Source organism: Mastigoproctus giganteus, chromosome 10 (assembly GCF_048544385.1).
Source record: "Mastigoproctus giganteus isolate SK-2022 chromosome 10, ASM4854438v1, whole genome shotgun sequence".
In the NCBI taxonomy this organism is placed as follows: Eukaryota; Metazoa; Arthropoda; class Arachnida; order Uropygi; family Thelyphonidae; genus Mastigoproctus; species Mastigoproctus giganteus.
Genome location: NC_143584.1, coordinates 112,695,955 through 112,717,368, shown reverse-complemented (window position 1 = coordinate 112,717,368; position 21,414 = coordinate 112,695,955). Strand labels below are relative to the sequence as shown.

Genomic DNA, 21,414 nt, shown 5'->3' with positions numbered 1-21,414 from the left:
CCAATTTAATTAATTTTTAAATAACTTCTTATTAATTTCAGATTTTATTTTCATAAATAGATTCTACCATATGTGAATGGAGCTTTGTATAGTGTGCTCTCAATCTCTGATATCAAACAGCATGCAATAAAAATGGTATTTCTTTTATTACTTTGTTACATATATATTTTTTAATTGTGTTACTCTTTTAAATTTTGAAAACTGTGATCTTTTTCATGACATTTTAAAAATATTTGGAGTACCTGTAAAGTAAAGATGGACAGTTAATGGCCTTTCTCTACTCGTGTACGGACTGCAAGGTTTTTTTTTTTTTTTTCAAAAGCAGTATTATGCGTTTATAGTAAATTTTTTATATTGTTCCTTTTTTTTTTTTTTTATGTGATTGCAAACTTAAGAGTATTATGTGAGAGACATATGGCATAAATTAACTCTTAAATATTAAGTTTAAAAAAAAAAAAATAAAAGAAGACATTTAAGAGCCTTGTGTTAATTTGAGCAAAATTGTGTGTTAATGAGATTTAATCACATAAAGTTAGGTTGTCACATACTTATATTATTTAATTATGTTATTCTTAATGTCTGTATCTTCCTTGCTGTTCCAACCTAGGGTTGGGTCAGGTGAATTAAAGCCATCCATCTTTTTCTATCTTCCCAAATCTTATCTTCTGTCATTCTCCCCACTCAGTTCCCTTTTTTTTCATATCTTCCATAATCTGATCTCTCCATCTTTTTTGAGGTCTTCCTCTCTGCCTCTTCTTCTCCATTTTCATCTCAAACATTCCTCTTGGTATTCTGTTCAAGTTCATTCTCTTCATGTGGCCAAATCATCACAAATGTGATGCAGTCATCTTCTCCCTCAAACTTCTATTCTCAAATTCATTTTAATATCAATATTTCTAATTTTGTCTCTTCTAGTTTTAGCTAGCATAGTTTAGCATAGCTTAACACCTTCGTTTCCATTGCTTGGATTCTCCTAGTATTCTTTTTATTCATCCTCCATGTCTCAACAGCATAGGTCAAAATAGGGACAAAATATGTCCTATTTATCAGCTTTTTACACTTCATCGAAACTTCCCTAGCCCATAACAGGCTGTTAACATTACAGAAGAAACTCTGCTTCTGTTCTTGTTATTTCCATATCTAGGCTGCCATCCTTTGTTAATACCCTCCCTAGGTACTTAAAATTGTCCACCACTTTCAATATTTCATTCCCTAATTTTATCCCTTTTTTACTCACTTCTCCCCCTCTATCCATCACCATCTCTTTGGGTTTTTTGGCTACTCATCCTTAGCCCATACTCACTAACCACACTTTCCCAGTGTGTTAGTTTCACTTGAAGTTCTTCCTCATTGTTTGCCCAGAGGACATCATCTGCAAACACAGCTGTTCCACCTTTTGTGTTCCACCTTGAAGTGGGAAATTATCGACCTGTCAGTCTGACTTCAGTAGTAGGGAAAATCATGGAGGCATTGATCAAGGGTGGAATTCAGGATCATTTGGATCGAATTGAAATTCTCAAGGATACTCAGCATGGTTTTGTAAAGGGAAAATCATGTTTAACAAATCTGGTTCGCTATTTCAAAAGGGTCACTCACGAGCTGGATTTAGGGAATAATTTCGACATTGTTTATTTAGATTTCAGCAAAGCTTTTGACTCAGTCCCACATGAGCGGTTGCTTTATAAGCTGGAACAGGTTGGAATCACTGGAAAAATCCTTAGATGGATAGAAGGATGGCTTCAGGGCAGGAGGCAGAGGGTTGTGATAAATGGCTATTCCTCAGATTGGGTTGATGTAAGAAGTGGGGTTCCCCAAGGATCAGTATTAGGACCACTGTTGTTTTTAATTTTCATAAACGACATTGATGAAGGGATAGAGGGCGTGATGTCTAAATTTGCAGATGATGTTAAAATTGGTAGAGTAGTTAATGATCACTGTCAAGCTGAGCTTCTTCAGAGAGACCTAGATAGACTTCAAGAATGGTCAGAAAAATGGCAGCTGTGCTTTAATCCAACAAAGTGTAAGGTATTACACCTGGGAAACAGTAATCCCAAAATAACTTATTCACTTGGTGGAGTTCAACTAAACCCAGTACTGGAGGAAAGGGACTTGGGTGTTACGATACGGTCAGACATGAAATTCTCTGAGCATTGTAAACAGGTTGCAAGGAAGGCCCATGGTGTCCTATCGATGATCTATCGAACTTTTGCAAGTAGAGATAGGGACGTGATAATCCCATTATATAAGGCCTATGTTAGACCACACTTGGAATACTGTGTTCAAGTATGGAGACCGCACCTAAAGAAAGACATCGAGCTTCTTGAAAGGGTGCAAAGAAGGGTAACTCGCCTGGTGAGATCGGCAAAAGGGCGTCCGTATGAAGAAAGACTTCGAATATGTGGGTTGCAGAGTTTGGAAACTAGACACCTTAGGGGAGATTTGATTGAGGTGTTTAAGGCTCTGAGAGGCATCAGTAAAATGAATGAGGACAAAATTTTCAAGATTATAAATGATGCTAGAACTAGGGGACATAAATTCAAGTTACGCGGGGAAATGTTTAGATTGGACTGCAGGAAGTTTTATTTTAGCCAGCGAGTTATAAATTACTGGAATAAGTTGCCTTCGTGGGTGGTAGAGGCCGACAGTTTGGGGAAATTCAAAGGTCATCTGGATAGTACTTTCGGGTAAGGGAAGCGCATAGGATGATAGGATTAATTTCCTTTTTATTTAATTTTTAATTTCATTTTATTATTTTTATTTATTTATTAATTATTATTATTTATTTATTTATTTAATTTTTGTTTTTATCATTGTTTTGTTCGGATTTTTTTTTTTTTTTTTTTTTTTTTTGGCTGGTGCAGCATAAGCCATGGGCTTTCTTGCACCATACGGCCGTTACTAATACTAAATACTAATACTAAATACTAAATTAGACAATGGAAACCAATCTGAGTCCCCAAATTTTGTCCTCACACAACTTTCACACTTTGGATACACATTTTTAATCATCACAACCTCCCCTCCCCCCTGTCTATTACCATTCTCCCCAGACTTTCCCACATTTTTTTTCTGTTTGCACACATATGCAAACAGAAAAAAGTTTTGTCATATGCCTTTTCAAGGTCTAAAAATGCCAGAAAGAGGCTCTCAGAAAACTCTCAATGTCTTTCTAGCAATTCTCTTAAAGCAAATATCAGGTCAATTGTTGACTTTCCTCTTCTAAATCCATACTGTTCTTCCCTCATTCTCTCTTCTATTTTATTCCTTAGTCTTGTCTTGAACACTCGCTCAAAAATTTTAGCACAATGGCATAATAAAGTGATTCCCCTACAGTTGTTACATTCTCTTCTGGACCCTTTCTTAAAAATTGGTATGATGATGATTCCCTTTATCCAGTCATCTGGAATTCATTTATTTTTTCCAAACTAGGCTGATAATATCATACAGCCATTTTAATCCGATATTGCCAGCAGCTCTAATAACTTCAAATGGTAATATCAACTCCAGCTGATTTTCCATTCTTTATTTCTTTCATTGCTTCTTTTACTTCACCAAGACCAACTTTTGGGCTCTCTTTTCCCACTGCAAAGTTTTCTCTTCTTACACCATCTTCCTTTCCTTTGGTATTAGCATTAAACAGGTTTGTAAAATAGTATTGCCACTGTTTCCTGATTTCCTTCTCATCTGTGACTTATTTTCCACCTGCATCAACTAGGCAATCTGGTTCTTCATTGTTCCTTTTCTTATTCCTCAGCATCCCATATATCATCTTCCTATTTCCATTAATATCTTCCCCCAATTTTTGTGTAAACCCCTTCCAAGTTTTGTCCTTTTCCTCTTTTACAATTCTCTTTGCTTCTTTTTTCTTCTAATTATATGCCTTTCTCTCCTCTTCCAATTTTGTTTTCATAAATTTCCTGAAAGCATTATTCTTCAGTTTCACTGCCCTTTTAACTCTGTGATTCCACCAGTGTGTTTCTCTTTCTTTTCTGATTCCTCCAGTTCTTCCACACACCTGTACAGCAGTTTGTACCAGCACCTTATTAAATTTTTTCCATTCATCATTGACACCTGTCATTGTACTTGGTACTTTCTCTTTGATCTTCTTTTCAAACTCCTCTCTTATCTCTTGATTCTGCAATTTCCAGATCTTTATCTTTTGTCCAGTTCTACTCTTTTTATTTTTTATTTTCAACTCATATCTTAAATTTGACCACCAACAGTCTGTGGTCACTGTCCATACTTACTGAGGGTATAACCTTTAGCTCTATCACCTTCCTACTCCATATTCTATCGATGATAAAATAATCTATTACTGTTTCATATATCCATCCCAGCCGTATCTCATTATCTTATGGCTTAGCTTCTTGTCAAACCAAGTATTACTTATTTTTAGTAATAAGTAAGTATATTCAGTATATTCAGTGTTCCAATTCACAGTTCAGTGTCCAATCTATATCATTTTCCATTATTTTCAGTCCTGCTTTGACTCTTCTGGTTTTCTGTAGCACTTTTTATCCACTGCTTGCTTTTCTGGGCCTGTCACAACTTCTCCAGAGCCCCATTAGCCAGTACAAAAGTGCTCTGTTACCACCATGTCCATGTGGCTCAGATGTGGGGTTGGTTGGATTTTGTTAGGCTTATTCTTAATGTAAGTTACATAATATATGATTAATCCTCAGTTTTGCTGTAATTCGTGTGACTTTTTTTTGTACTTAATTTAAGCTTTAAAATCAGTTATATCAAAGTTAAGAGTTATTTTTAGTGTTTGGAAGAGGTGGGATGAATAACAAATCTATAGTTGAGTGAATTTTGTCAGCTATGTCAAAAAAAATACAGGTTTCAATCTCAGTGCAACTTGGAGTAGTCTTAAGAGTTTTACTGGGTTATCTTCATAAATAAAAGTCTGAAGACAATTCAGAAACATGTATTCACTCCCTTCCTTCATCAGTTTGGTTAAAAGTAGTATTTTTGCCTATTATGATACCACTAAAAAAAGAGAGATGTGGATCCCTCTAAGTCAGCACACTCCACTGTCCAGTAGTAGTAGTAATGGCAAATGATGCAAGAAAGCAATCCTATATAGCATCAGCCAACCAAACATTTCACCCATCCATACCCTGAGCAGTGCAGAGATGCTGTCCTGGCAGCATCTCTGCACTGCTCAGAGAATTTCATATCTGACCACAATTACCTCCAGGTCTCTCATTCTCTACTACCCTGAGTGTAGTACTAAACAGTTGATAAGTTACTCTGGAGTTACTGCTACCCATGTGCACTACCTTGTATATGTCAATGTTAACCTAGATCAATGTTAACCAATTTTCCTAGATCTTGTCACAGTAGCTCACCCTGATTACTGTCATTAACCAACCTTCTAACCTTTGTATCATCTGCAAACTTTGACATTAAGCCTAATATACCTTCATCAATATCATTGATAAATATTGAAAACACCAATGGATCCAGCACTGAACTCTGGGCAATTCCACTAATAACATTAGTCCCGAAAGAGCAGTGCCCATTGATAACCACCCTCTGTCTTCTTCCATTTAACCATCCCTTTATCCATAGCAGTAACTTGCCCTCATTTGCACAGCAATCTTTTATGTGCAACAGTATCAAAAGTCTTCCTGAAATCCAAGTATATGGTATCAAAATTATTTTTTGCATCCATTTCCTTGGTCACTGCATCATAGTAATCTATCAGATTGGTTAGACAAGACCAGCCCTTGACAAATCTATGCTGTGATTGTATAATTGCATGCCTGTCCAGATGGTAATGAATATTTCTTTAACCTGTGATTCCATTATTTTCCCTGGAACAGACATTAAGCTAACAGGTCTGTAATTACTCACATTGCCTTTTGATCCCCCTTTATGAATTGGGAATGTATTCACACATCTCTAGTCCATAGGGACCTCAATCCAAGACCCTGAATCCAAGAATGCTCTCATAATTATGGCTAAGGGTTTGCTTACCTCCTTTGCTGTCTCCCTTAATATGATTGGATAGATCTCATCTGCCCCAGGTGCCTTTTTATGTCCATCCATTTCAGTTATCACAAAGTCATTAAGCTCCTCATTACTTTGATAAACTTCTACCATCCCCTTCCCTAAATAATTCCTCATGTGTGAATGTAGATGCAAAATACCTATTCAATTTGTCCGCAACCTGAGCAGGGTCATCAACAGTTAAACCATAGACGTCAAGTGACCCAATGCGATTCAACCCCTTTCTGTTAATATAAGCATCAAGGTGTTTGCTGTTTTTCTTTGCATTCTTTATGGGAGACTTCTCATAATTTGCCTTGTTTGCCTAACTTCCTCTGTGACTTGGTTGCAGATTAATTTATATCTACCATAGACTTCTGTATCTCCTGATAATTTTTATGTATTCCATGCACTTTTCTTTTCTGCCACATGTCTGAACTTCATCTGACACCCATTTAGATCTAAGCCTAGAACAGTATTTCTTTGTTGGTGTGAAAAGCCTGGTCCCTTCTTTGATTACTTCCCCGAATACTTCCCATTTAGAATTTGCTGTTGGTAACATCATCATTTGGTTCCACTGCACACAAATTAAAAATTATCTGAGACTTTGTCAGCTTTAGGAAAGCAAAAGCCTTTACCTTTGCCAGTAGTTATGTCTTTAATTAAATTCCACATTAGTACACATTAATGTGTAAATGTGTACATGCATTAATGTGGAAAGTACACATTCCACATTAATGCATGAAAAATCACTGCTGATAACCAGATCAAGAGTATTGCTTCCTCTTGTTGCCTCTCTAACATGCTGCTGTAGAAAACAGTCATCCAAGAAATCCACAGTCTTTCTAGTGTGTGAGTTACCAACCCACAAATTCTAGTCAACATCTGGAAAGTTAAAATCCCCCATTATGAGATATTCTGATTTGCTGGCCCACTATTTCCCTGTATAGCTGTTTGGTATACTCATCACAGTCATTAGGCCTATAACACATTCCTACACCTCAATTTTGTTTTCCCAGTGCATTTATATCAAATAAACTAGCTCAACATTGCACTCCACTTGTGACCCAAGTCAACTGGATGCACTGTCTTAGATTTAATATTCTTCTTAACTATGAGCATAACCCCTTCACCTCTCCTGTCCTTCCTGTATACATTGTACGGCCTGTATTCAAATTCAGCATCACTTATATCTGAGTGACATCATATCTTTGCTGTTCCTACAATGTCTGCATTTGATGACTTAATTAGTACTTCAAATTCATTAAATTTATTTACAATGCTCCTAGCATTATTGTACATGCAAGTAGACATGCACATGTTCTTACTCTTAGTTACTGTAACACAGCTCATGTATTTGCTCTTCCAAGATGATCCACAGAAGGGTCTGGAATCCCAGTCACCTTGCTTTCCAGTCTGCTGCATGTATCAATAGTAACGATGCAAGAGTCACTTTCACCTCTGCCTGTGGCCCCTAGTTAAACAATTAGTCTATGTATCTTCCCCCCCCAAGCTAACAGTTTTCTGACCCACCTACCACTGCCTCGATAGCATCAGTAAATATTCTTGCACACTTTCCATTTAAATGTGTCCCATCCCTGTAAAAACAGTCTCCTGTTCACAAGCACAGACCATGCTGAGAAAAAGTCTACCCCCATGAACCTTGTACATTCTCGTATACTCACTCCTATCATGTCTGGGCAGAATTTCAGACACTTCAAATTCAGTCCTAACTTGTAACTTTTTGCCAAAATTGCCCTGTACTTGTTAAGGTAGTCCTCAGATTTCCTACTCTTAATATCATGTGCCAACATGTACAATTTTGTTTCCTTAAAAGATGATATCTGCTCTACAACGTCATCTACTCTTGCCCCTTGCAGACATACCCTGGTCCTGTTCCACCTATTCTTCTTGCACAACATATTTCCCATTTCCCTGACAATAAAGTCGCCGACAATAGCTAGCTCCTGTGGGATTAGCACATTTGAAGATTGCTGCTGTGTTGTCTGATGCATAAAAGCAAGTTATGGAATTGAGTTGGGCAGCTGAGAGCTTGATGGGCCCCATTTTAATTAATTTTTTCGAGGGCATCTACCCCTACTCCTTAAACTCTCATAAATGTCCATCAGAACGCTGAATTAGTGCCTAATTTCTTCACACACACACACACACACACACAGAGCCTGGCACACACAAACCCATCAGTTTTTTTATCTAAACGTATAAACAACTAGAAAAAAAAATAAAATTAGAGGACTGGTTAATTTCTGATAAGTACTGTTACTGTTAAGACTTATCAGTCTTAACACTAACAGTATTTTGCAAGATATGATGTGATTAATGTATGGACAGAAATGATATTTATGCCTGAATACCAGTCTGAGTTCTGCTGTGGACCAGTGCCAGCCCTTAAATCACCATTTCAAGAAACTTTGCTCTGTATCAGAAACCACCTAAGGAACAACCGGGTTGGTAGTTTGACTTGAGTTATTGAGTTACACATTCACACTGATAATTACTCCAAATTTATAAAACAACATTTGTTGCCTAAATAAAATAATCACACAAGAAATATCTTATGTTAATATATTCTCCAAGAATACGTGCTAACACTACATATAAAAAAAAAAAAATATATATATATATATACACAGGCAACCCCCGTATAACACGGCACTTCTACAACACAGTTTCGCTCTAACATGATTGAAAAATTGCAGCAATCCTCGCATGACACGGTACTTGTATAACCCAGTTAGAGAATTGCTGGGAAAACCCTGCTATTATGTTAGATGTAATTTTCCACGTTTCCATTCCTTTTTGTGAAATCCTGCTGTTGACTCGCTAGTCGTTATCGCCTTGGTGATATTTTTCTAAAGCACATTTCTGGAGGTCACTACCATAAAACAATAAAAACAATTTTCTTTTTCTGGTTTATTGGGCTTTTCTGTTAGTACAGTCAGTTATAATCAGGCAGTAAACTCGATCTTATTACATTTGCAATAGTTCCGATAGCTGGAATTCTGTAGATTTTCACGTTATTATAGTAAAGGCGCCTCCGTAGCCAGGTGGGAAGGAGCAGCAGTGCGTAGCACACGCTTCTTGATTAGACCGGGGTTCGAGCCCGTAACCACCAAAATACGGAGGATGCGGAAAGGTCAGGAAACGACCACCGCATATTCCCGGAGCAATATGGCCTTAGTTGCTAATGCTCCTAAAAACCAAATAACAACAACAACAACAATATTATAGTAAAATGTGTTTCCTCTTCCATGAAATATTCAATCATATAAAAATACATAAATAAATTTTCAGAGACTCATTACTCCGTATCCCACTTGCACATATCATGTTTGTTGCAACATGTGTGCTATGATCTTTTTTATTTATTAAAGCAGAAAAATCCAGATTTTAAAGTTTTATTACTATTGGATAACTTGCCAGGCCATCCAAAAGGTTTAAGTCATCTAAACTTATAAACATTGAAGTAATGTACCTACCACCTAATATCTACCTTTAAAACTTATTACATCAGAAAATTGTTACAATGGATTTTAAAAAAAAATTGATTCCAAATCTGTTGAAGTGATGGAGGCATGGAAACATTTTTCAATTTGGACTGTATCAAAATCAGAATATTCAAAATCATCACTCAAAGAAGTAAAACCATAAATATTAAATGCACGTTGGGAAATTGTATGGACAGAGTCAGTTCATTCAGGAAATATGGTTGAACCGGTGCGATAGTAGAACTTGCTAAGTTGGTAGGAGGGGAAGGTTTTGATTATATGACTACTGAAGACGTTCAAGAATTACTGGTAGAAACAGAGGCTGGTTAAGCAGATTTGGTGGAAATGGCATCGGAGGTAAACCAAATCAAATCAAATCAGACGATGATAGCACAGACAAAAATTCTGAAGATCCAAATTTTACACTAAAAAACATTCTATATAATATTGGTGTAGATACACCATAGAAAACTCTTAAACGAAAAAAACTACGTTTGTAGTTTGAAGGGGCATCATTTTATCTGTATCTCATATTGTGCTCCTCCTTCACAATGAGTTTCCATGTATTGCACTACCTCGAATAAGTAATGCTTCACCAAAAAAGAAGACTATTGTTATTTATTCTTGGTAGGTACCACCACCCAGACGGCACCGTTTCACCTTTTTTTTTTTTTTTTTCCCCCGTTTAAGAGTTTCCTATGGTTTATTTACACCAATATTATATAGAATATTTACACTCTTAAACATATGATGCTTTATTGCATCAATCTTCGTTTTAACTAAAAAACATACGGGAAGGCATAAACTTAGCCGAGCAATTAGAATCTTATTTTTTGAATGCAGATCCTTCGACTGAAAGGAACACAAAGTTCAAAAGGGAACTTCAAAAATGTTTAGCTCCATACCAAGAAATTTACAAAGATCTATCAAGCAAAAGTAAACAAACCCAGATTATTGATTTTTTAAAGAGAGCAAAAGATACACAAAATCTAGATGCTGCAGAGTTCAGAAGGTGACATTCTGCAACAGACAAATCGTTCTATTTTGATTGTGCTTAGCAGCAATGAAGAGGAAGAAAATTAAATGAACGTACATTATCTGACATGTAAGTATCACAGTTTGTAAGGTAAGACATTTGTTCAGTTATTACTATTTAAGTTACTACTATTATAAAATTAAAGTTAAAATATTTAGTTATTACTATTATAAAAATTAAGTTTCCGATAGTTATAAAAAAAATGGTGTATTTTTGTCAGCTTTTGGAACATAACTCCCTCTCCCTTTTTGTACTGGTTCTTCATCATCATCATCAGCCATTTTCAATCCACTGCAGGATGAAGGCCTCTCCAGCAACTTTCCAGTTCCTTCTGTTTTGTGCAATGGCCATCCATTTACTACCCACAAATTCATGAATTTCATCTATCCATCTCCGCTGTTGTCTTCCAGATTTTCTTCTAGCTCCTCTTGGGTACCATTCTGTTATTTTCTTAGTCCATCTGTCATCATGTCTTTGAGCTATGTGTCCTGCCCAAGACCATTTTAGTTCTTTAGTTTTGATAAGAATGTCCTTTACTTGAGTTTGCTGCATAATTCATGTGTTTCTCTTCTTATCTAACAGTCTTATTCCCAATATAATTCATTCCATTCTTCCCTGTGTAGTTCTCAGCTTCTCTTCCATTCTTTTGGTGAGTGCCCAAGTTTCACTTCCATAAGTCATGGTGGGGAGTATATATTGGTTCATTATACTGGTTCTTAGTTCCATATAACATGGTTTCACATTACACAAGATTTTGTAGGACTCAAACTGCCATGTTATATGAGGGTTACCTGTATATATATAATAATAATAAATAAATACTGAGGGGTGACTTCAGGTAAAGAAGGAAATTGACCAAAAAAATGACTTCACCAAAGCCAGAGGTAAGAGTTTAAAGAAAACAAATTAATATTACAGTCATCTGCCACTTACTGTAGAATTATGTTACAAGTTGGCAAAACAACTAAATCAAACCTAATTAAATAAAAATAGATGTTAAATTTACTCTATTACTTAAACAAATATTTCCTGCTAGCTTGGAGAGGGGAGGATATAAGCATGCATTCATCTTATGATTTTGGCTGAAGTAATGCTTGTACATATATATCAAGCATCCTTGTTTGTGCCTTTAACAGATAAGAGTTCTTGTTTGTTAAAATTAAAGGCATGATTTTAATTTCAGGAACAGGGACTGTGACAAGTTACGATGCTATACAGCCTCTATCAATTGGGAAGATATCAGAGGTAGGGTGAATACATTAGAATTATGAAATATCTTTAAGCAATAGTCACAGAAGCAATCAAGGAACATATAGTACTAAGAAAATATAGCACAATCAATGAGCACAGAGCTAGCCAGTCTAATAGAGCAGAAAAAGATGGCATCGAAAATTTACAGAATGATGAAAAGTACTGAAGAACTAATAGGCTAACCTTTTCTTTGGCTGGAAAAGGCAGATTACAAGAAATTGATGACTAAGAGAGCAAAGGTTGGTGACAAAAATTTCTCATATATGTTTATACAAATAAGAGAAAAACAAATTGGATTGAACTCATCACATGACCTAGCTCAAGTTTTGGATGAATTGAACAGGTACTTTGCATTGATATTTAATCATAATAAAAAGAAATATCATAAGGAGGGGAGAGACTGTGCAAATGAAGCTGAGCAGTATAAAATTATCGATATTGAAATTAAAAATGATTGTTTATTAAGAAAACTTTGAAATCTAAACTTAAAACCTCTTTGAAAAAAACTTTTATTATTATAAGTAATGCAATTTTAATTCATAAAAACTAGTTAAAGTAAATGTGCTCCCTTAAAAGTCATGCAGCTTCCTAATCTCTGCTGAAAACTTTCCATGAAATTGACACAACAAGTTTTCACCAGCCATTCTGATTTCTTGTGGAACTTCTCTTTTAATTCAGTGATATTTAAGGGGCAATTGTAAAAAACCCTTTCCTTCAGATATCTCCACCATTTTTTTTTTGTCTCAAATTGGAGAACTGCATGAAAAACCATTGCACAATCTAATGGTTGCAGTATGTACATAATTGCAAGAGTGAGATCATCGTACCATATTTTTTTGAGGAGTAGGAGGTAGAAATGGAACGAATGAATATATTCATTTATTGAAGGCATTTTTACAAAATGAGTTATGAAAACCAGGACTAGACAGTATAGTTTTTTTCCCAACAAGGTGAAACAACAGGAGCAAGCTACTGCATATAAATTTGGAGACCTCATTTTACAAAGGAGTTAGCTCTATTGGAATGGATGCAGAAAAAAGCAAAAAGATTAGTGAGGAGCACAAAAGTCTATTCTTACCAAAAAAAAAAAAAAGATCTGAGTGTTGAAAATATAAAGTGTAAAGAAACTAAACACCAATGAGAAAACCTAAATTGAAATGATTATGACTGATGGCTTTCTTTCTCAGATGAACACAAACAAGGGGAAAGAAATTTAAACTGGAAAAGGATGATTACAGAATAGATATGCAGAAATTTTCTTTCAGCCAAAGAGTAATTAATTGCTGAAACAAACTTCCTCCTGGAGTTGTAGAAGTAGGTAGTTTAATAAATTTTATGAAAGGATTAGACAAATTGCACTGGCCTAAAAAAAAAATAATAAAAATTTGTACCTGCATAGACAGCATTGCGGATTCTGAAGGAAATATATCTGCTGATTCCAAACCTACCAAAATTATGTCTCAACCATGTCTCCATTGAAAGATGTACTGAAATTTTAGTAACTTAATGAATGGCTAATTTCAAATATCATTTAGTGATACATATGCTATCTTAAAAATGAGCCCTATTCATTTTAAAATACAGTAGAGCATGAGTTATCCAGAATAATTGATGTCAGACCTCTTCCGGATAGCCAAATTTTACAGAAAATCAAACTTAAGGTAAGATTAAATAAATAAAATAAAAAATTAAATTAAAAAAATTATAAACCAATCTCGGAAAACAGAAACATCCATCCAGGCATTTTTATGTTTTTTTATACAAAACAGAAAAATTAGAAAGATTTTTAAATGTTCTCGGATTTTTTGCCTTACCGATAACAAACAATCTGTGCATCCCATGGCATTTGCACACACAGCAATTGTAATTTGCTCTTTTCTCGTCTTAAAACCTGGTGCAGGCATTTTCTTTTAGTGGTTATGGATTTTCTTGGTAATGCTTTCCATAATAAGCCCATCTCATCAACATTATAAACATTTTTTTTCTTGTAATTTGCTATTACTGAAGCAAACTTACAAGAACACTGCTGGTAATTCGTCTGCAGAAAGTTTCTCACATTGATTATCTAGTTCACATATACAGTGTCTCAGTTTAAAGTTTGTCAGCCAACCTGTGCTTGCCTTTAAAATCTTCATTACCTCTTAATTTTTGATTAAAATCTAATTCCTTTTCACACAACATTGGGCCAGACACTGGTTCTTTTAAACTTTGTTTCTGAAGAAACCAGAAATAAAGTGCAATCTCTAAAGCAGCATTTTCAGGTTTCAACATAGTCTTTTTCCTGCTAGATCTTCCTTCGCTCTCCTTAATCAACACAAATTCTCTTATAGCATTGGAATTTTTCTTGATGTTGTAAATTGTTGAAGTCCCCACACTAAAATCTTTTAAGAGATTTCCTAAATTTTCATGTTTTCTAATTCTATTAATAATTTCCATTTTTTTTTTTGTTGCAATGTTAAAACCATGCATTTTCTTTTCATTCACATTTTACCATAAAAAATTTAGAAAAATAATAAATCGCAGTTTCAGGCAGATATTCTTACTGATCTGAAATTCACTCGTGGTTTCTGAGAAAACCCAGTAGTTTCTGTGATATTTTTATACATTTCTGAAGGTCACATAGCATTCTAGAGGTCACAGCCATAAAACAATAAAAACAATTTGCAGTTTTCGATTTATTGGGTTTTTTTGTTTGCAAATTCAATTTGCAAACATGATCACTGTAACCAGCGCTTACTGTACTACCGTTAATAAAAAAAGAAAAGAAAGATCAGCCTTTCGAATTATACTGGATAACTGACTTTTCGGATAATCGATGTTGTACTGTACTTTCATCACTCATATTATGTACTACTTACATTCTATTTCCCTGGAAATGTTTTCCACTCAAAGAATTTTTCTTAAAGTCCATTTTGCTTTCCCTCTAAAGAAACCAGCGGTAATCTCCCATAATTGAAATATCCCTGCAACCTCATACTGCTTTTTCATCTTGGATCAGACCTAGACAAATTAGGCACATGCCTAGGGCCCGTAAATGGCAATAGACACAGCCAAAATTGGTGATATCCAGTAGCGTTATGATGATGAGCACAAGTGCTCGTGTTCCTTATAAAATTTGCAAATAAAATATACTTTCAAATTGTAACGTAGCTTCTAGTCAATATGTACGTGTCGCGGGTATGTTCAGATTTATATATATTTCCTTAGAAATATATGCAACTTAATTTGCTTTACATTTTTATATTGATTGTGTAATCCTAATTTTCCGAGAGCCCACATACCCTATTACTATTAAAGTAGGGCATAGGGTCCCCAGAAAATATTTTGCCTAGGGACCAAATACTCCAAAGATAGTAGTAGTAGTAATAGAGGCATGTGATACAAGAAAGCAAGCACATGAGCTTATGTAGCATCAGCAAAAAAAAAAAAAATCAATTTCACACAACTATTCCCTCTAAATGTTCTTCCAGTGAATTTATTTAATCTATCAACTTCCAAAATGACAGATGGAAGTTTGTTCCAGCAATTAACCACCTGCTGGCTAAAGGCAAATTTCTGCACATATATTCTACAACTGTCTTTCCTCAATTTGAATTTATGCCCCATCAGAATTCAGCGTGTTCAACCCATTCAAGGTCTTATACACCTCGATCAGATTACCTCGCAGGTGCCTAGTCTCCAGCCACTGCAATTTGTAGAACTTAAGCCTTTCTTGGTAAGAGGAACCCCTTCGTTCCCCTCACCAATCTTGTTGCCCTTCTCTGTACATGCTCAAGCAACTCTACATCCTTCCTAAAATGAGGCCTCCAGACCTGTATGCAGTACTCAAGATATGGCCTGGCCATTCCTTATACAGTAACGAATGGCCATTCCTTATACAGTAAGATAATAACCTTTTCTCCACTACCATAATTCCTGTAATATCATTGCCAGTACCCCATGATCTGCTCTGGCAGCCTGTCTACATTGCTCAGAAAACTTCATATCTGACTGCACAATCACTCCCAGGTCTTTTTAATTTTCTACCACCCTAAGTTAGTACCACACAGTTAGTACGTTCCTCTGGGATTTCTTTTACCCATATTCAGTTCTTTGCATATGTCAACGTTAAACTTCAGTTACCGCTTCTCAGTCCATCTGCCAAAATTTTCTAGATAGGCCCTGCTCATAATAAACATTTTTACAGGGACCCCAAAAAAAACTTTTCTCTAGTACCTGCATATCCTCAAGTTAGGACCTGTCTTGAATGTGAATATATCCTGATAAAAGCATTCCCCTTGATCATCATTTATATCTCCCAAATTTTGAGGAAAAAATCTGAGATGGGAATGAATAAAATGAATTTGCAAAGACATTAAGTACCCCTATCTTTATAATATTGCAATAAAGTTTACAACAGAGATTCATAATTATCTTCTTTCCGGTGTTATTTGCCAAACTGCTAGTTTAGTGTCCTCTAACTTTGTTTCAAATACAGGGTGTCTCAAAAATATTGGTACAAACGTTTAGGGGAGGTAGGTAACATCTAAAGGAATGTAAATCGCATAGGAACTCATAACCGGAAATGTCACGGGAAAGTAGTAGCAGAGGCACAAGAAGCAGAAATGACACAAGACAGTAATTAGTGGCAAACATTTATTTGACATAATATTAACAGAGTACAAGATGGATGCATTTCTTGATGTTACAACAGATGCTCGAAGGTTCCACCATGACACGTGATGCATGCGTGACACCGATGCAGCATGGATTGGTGGACACGGTCGAACACACCTGGAGTTTCTTTGACACTACTGCAGCAGCGCAGACAAGTCTCGCCCCGAGATCCATTTCAGTCTCCACAGGCGATTCATACACGATAGATTTGAGGGCCCTCCCCACAGAAAGAAATCAAGGCTCAATAAATCAGGTGAGCGTGGGGGCCAGGCAACCGGTCCACCATGGCCAATCTGTCAATGCCCAAAACGCCTGTCCAAATGGTCACGAACACACCTCCCATAATGGGCAGGCACCCCATCATGTTGAAACCAAATGTTGCGAGACACTCCTGAGGCAACGGCACGTGTGCTGGTAGTAGGATTATTCTGGATGGCATTCAACACACTTTCTTCCATGGCGGGAGTTTGTGTCAAATGTGGTCTGCCCGCACTACTCCTGTTACCTCTAAATGACCCATAATCGCACAAATTTTGATGCATACGCGCAAATAAACGGTGGTCCGGTACATGTCTGTCTGTCTGGGAAGCATTCTCCATAAATTCATTGAGTGGCTCATCCATTGCCCTCTGCCCTCTGCTAATCCATACACTAGGTGCATGCTCTTCATGCGGCGACTACTGCTTGAATGAGTAAACCAGAAATTTTCCCTCTCACAAACTGATGAACAGCGCCGTGTATCGACTTACGCTGATGTTTCCGGTTATGGGTTCCTATGCAATTCACATTCCTTTAGATGTTACCTACCTCCCCTAAACGTTTGTACCAATACTTTTGAGATACCCTGTATATCATCTTTGATGAGTTTCTTTATTTGAAATCCAGTGAAAATTCCTACTTTCAGTTTTGCATATGTTAAACTGAGAAATGCCTTCCTTTCTTTCACTAATCCAAGCTTTATATGCAAAGGTAGAAGAAGAAGAAGAAGAAGAAGAACTTTTTTTTGGTTCAGTCAGTGGAACATATTTTATATAATACAGAATATAGATTTTTATGAGGGAAGAGTAATATTACTTTCCCTCATAAAAATTCCTCTCTCTTTTCCCACTGCTGCTAAATATACTTTTATTGTGTTGCATGACTGTCCCACAAACATAAGAAAACAACAGTATTTTGTGAAACCAATCTGAAGAACAGTGAGTAATTCCAGTTACATTAATATCACCACAGACATTCTAAGCCAAGTCACTTTTTGCGCTCAGGTTCTTGGACATACTTTCATATGTTTCTTTCAAGCCCACAGCATGAAGTAATGGTGATAGTATTTGCCATATAGTGTAAGGAAGCCACAGGCTTTTGCTGCACTGGCAAAAAAAAAAAGAAAAAAAAGTAGATAAGAAAATACAAATTATATGCTTTCCTCCTCACACAGGTGACTATCCAATTGATCTTTGAATTTATTCAAACTGTCAGCCTCAACTACCTGAGAGAGCAGCTTGTTCCAGCAATCAACGACTCACTGGCTAAAACAAAATTTCCTACAATGTAATCTAAACTTCAACCAAACCCTGTAATTTGAAATTATGATCCCCAGTTCAGGATTTCTTTATAGCAATTAAAATTCCACCTTCAGTCATTTTACTAATCCCTCTCAGAGCCTTATAGACGTCAGTCAGGTCACCTCTGAAGTTCCTGGTTACCAAACTCTGTAGTAATCGGTCTTTCCTCATACAGTGATCCTTCTGCCAATCTCACCATTCGAGTTGCTCATCTTTGGATCTTTTCAAAAAGCTCAATGTCATTTTTCAGATCAGGTCTCCAAATGTGGTCTTACAATTGCCTTAGATAGTGGGATTGTGACCTCCCTATCTCAACAGGATGATATTCGATCAATAAATCATCAATAGAACACCATGGGCTTTCCTGGCTACCTGTTTACCCTGTTCAGAAATGTCTGCCTGTGTTGTAACTCCCAGATCCCTTTTCTTCTCCAGTGTTTATAATTCAACCCCACCAAGTGTATAATTTATTTGTGGGTTTCTGTTCCCCAAGTCTATTTAGCATCATTAAAACATAGCTGCCACTTCTCTATCTTTGAAGTCTGTTCAAGTCATCCTGAATGAGCACTGCTTGGCACTGATCATTAACAACTCTGCCAATCTTAAGTCATCTGAAAATTTTGACATCACACCTTCACTCTCTTCATCAATGTCATTTTTGAAAATGAGAAACAACAGTGGTCCAAGAACTAATCCTTAAAGGACCCCACTCCTGACATTATACCAATCTGAAGAATATCAGTTAATCACAGCCCTCTCTGTGCCTTTGCAGCCACCCAGCAATCCATCTTAGAATCTTACCAGTAATCCCAACCTGTTCAGCTTATACAGTAACCACTCATGAGGGACCAAGTCAAATGTTTTGCTAAAATCCAAATAAACCGTGTCAAAATATCTTCAAACAGGCCTATGGGGCTGGGAAATTCCATACTGCAGTAATTAAAGACAAACACCAGCCAAGGAATTAAAAATTTTTACTATAAAAATAAAATATACAGAAATAAAATATAACGAAAACACTATCGGAAGACTAAAATATTACAATAAATATAGTTAAAAATACCGAAACAATAAAATTATCTAAAATAAACTGGATTAAAAGAGATAAAACCTGAAGCTTTCGGAGACTGCTGTCTCCTTCTTCAATAGTGTTGTTGTTTTATCGTAGTTTATTTTATCGTAATTTATTGTAATATTTTAGTCTTCCGATAGTGTTTTCATTATATTTTATTACTGTATATTTTATTTTTATAGTAAAAATGTTTAATTCCTTGGCTGGTGTTTGTCTTTAATTATTCCAGTGTGTCAAAATAGCCTAATAAATTAATTAAGCATGATTTATTCTTAACAAAGTCATGTTATATGTCCTTCAGAATACCATATCTATCTAAATGTCCCAAGTGCACTCTTAATCGCTGCCTCTAAGATTTTTCCTACCACCGAAGTCAGACTAATCAATGTGTAGTTACCAGCTCCACTCTTAGAACCACTTTTATGTATTGGCAATACATTGGTACTTCTCTAAAATCCAAAGGAATCTCCCTCAAGTTCAAAGATGCCCTCATAATTAACCTCAATAGTTCAATACACTCCCACAAAACTACTGGGTATATGCCATCAACTCCATTAGCCTTACTTGCCATTATGCTCAAACGTTTTTCTAATAACAATCATCTGTAATTACGACATCACTAATTTCATGAGGCTCACTTGCACAGCCTCTTATCATCATGAAGGGTTTTTCGTCAGTAAAGACCAATGCAAAGTACTTATTCAATTCATTCGCAACATCATCTGGGTTATCTAAGACTTTCCCACACCCAGTGGACAAGAGTTTGATCTGATGACCTTTCTTCCTTGTATTCACATACATCAAAAATTCCTTATCCCCATTCTCTGCCCTCTTAGCTAATGCTCTCCGCAACACAGTCTTTGCCTCCCTAACCTTAATTGTGGTGCTATTAGCATTAGTAGAGGAAGAAACCAAGCTTATATAGCATCAGCCAAATAAAAAGAAATAAAAAAAATAAAAAACCTTCTCATTTCACCCATCCATTTACTCCAAACTTGTCTATTCTGCTTTGAACTTCTTTAAGTTGTCGGCCTCCACCAAGACAAATGGAAGTTTGTTCCAACTATCAACTACCCATTGGCTAAAGGCAAATTTTCGTACATCTATTCTGCAACTGTCTTTCCTCAATTTGAATTTATGCTCCCTCAGATGAGTAATCTGAGCAAGAGGAACATTCCCATCAACATTGAGCTTGCTCAAACCATTCAATGCTTTATACACCTCAATTAGACTCTCAGGTAGCAAGCTGTACTTGCTACCTGAGAGTCTAAAACGCTCATGGAACTGATATTCGGGTGACACTCAAGTCAAGTGGACCCAATTTCGGCGAAGTCCGGATGGTCTGTGACAGCCAAATCCTTTGCTTGCACCTTCATGATGGTCGGACTGTTAGTAATCCTGGGTATAACCTCCATGCACAAGTACATGGTGGGTGACCACCCAGGTGTGCACCAGCGTAAGCAGGGGTCAAGATGTGGCGTGCACACCACAACACATGGAGGAACGCCACCCCTCTATGTTACCAAGCAGTACTAGGTGGTAGATGACTCTCATCAACCGGTGAAATACCACCACTTTGTTTATTGGAGGCTTGAAGTGGTGGAACCCATGTTTAGTCTCTAGAGCTAAGTTCCGGTCAACCCTTCCCTATCTCTTCCATCATGCAGTATGATTGATGACTTTTGAGGTTATGATGAATGTCGTGGCGAGATCCAATATTCCTTACATTTCGGGGGTACAGCTCTAAAACAGTGGTCGCAGGCCACTAGTTAGTACACCAGACCGAACCTATTGGTAACTCTCTAGGAGGCTTCCAGATCAGCTAGTGCTACCTCTATCTTGCTACCTCTACTCTGCCAGATAGTGACTGGAGGGAGTCAGAGTAGTGTGTATGCGGCGAGCATTGTTGAGGCCACGTTAAGGATCTGGGTATATTCTTACCACGTCATATCCAAAAATTTCATTACTTCATACAGCATGTCCCACACACTTTTTCTTACTATTGAATAGACAATGAATTGTCAAACTAATAGAGCAGGCTTATCTGCGAAAAGATCTAAATCTCCCAAGCACTTCCTAATTCATTTCACAAATATAAGTGGTCTCAATTCTAATCTCAATGATGTCCATTTCCACTTGCAGTCTGCCAAACCCCATGTACTTTTTCTGACAGAATCCCAGTTATCGGTTGATTCAACTACTGCTCATCTCAGATGCCCAAATTATTCCCTGTCAGAGACTTGGAAATTTGGAATCTCCTCTCTTTCATCTTCTCTGGCTTAAATTCTCTCTGCCTCATTGTGTCAAATTCATCTGTTGTCTCTACCGTTCTCCTAA

General features: G+C 36.5%; 1 protein-coding gene across 7 annotated transcripts in view; it reads left to right on the top strand.

Annotated features, from left to right (window-relative positions):
- The window catches only part of LOC150079226 (lisH domain-containing protein ARMC9-like), a 446,058-nt gene that overhangs the window by 291,619 nt on the left and 133,025 nt on the right, over window positions 1-21,414 (top strand). For all 7 annotated transcript variants that reach the window (XM_090383948.1, XM_090383946.1, XM_090383947.1 and 4 more), the window contains exon 17: window positions 61-135. In XM_090383948.1, coding sequence (XP_090240074.1) covers window positions 61-135 — 75 coding nt within the window. The remainder of the gene's footprint in view (window positions 1-60; window positions 136-21,414) is intronic.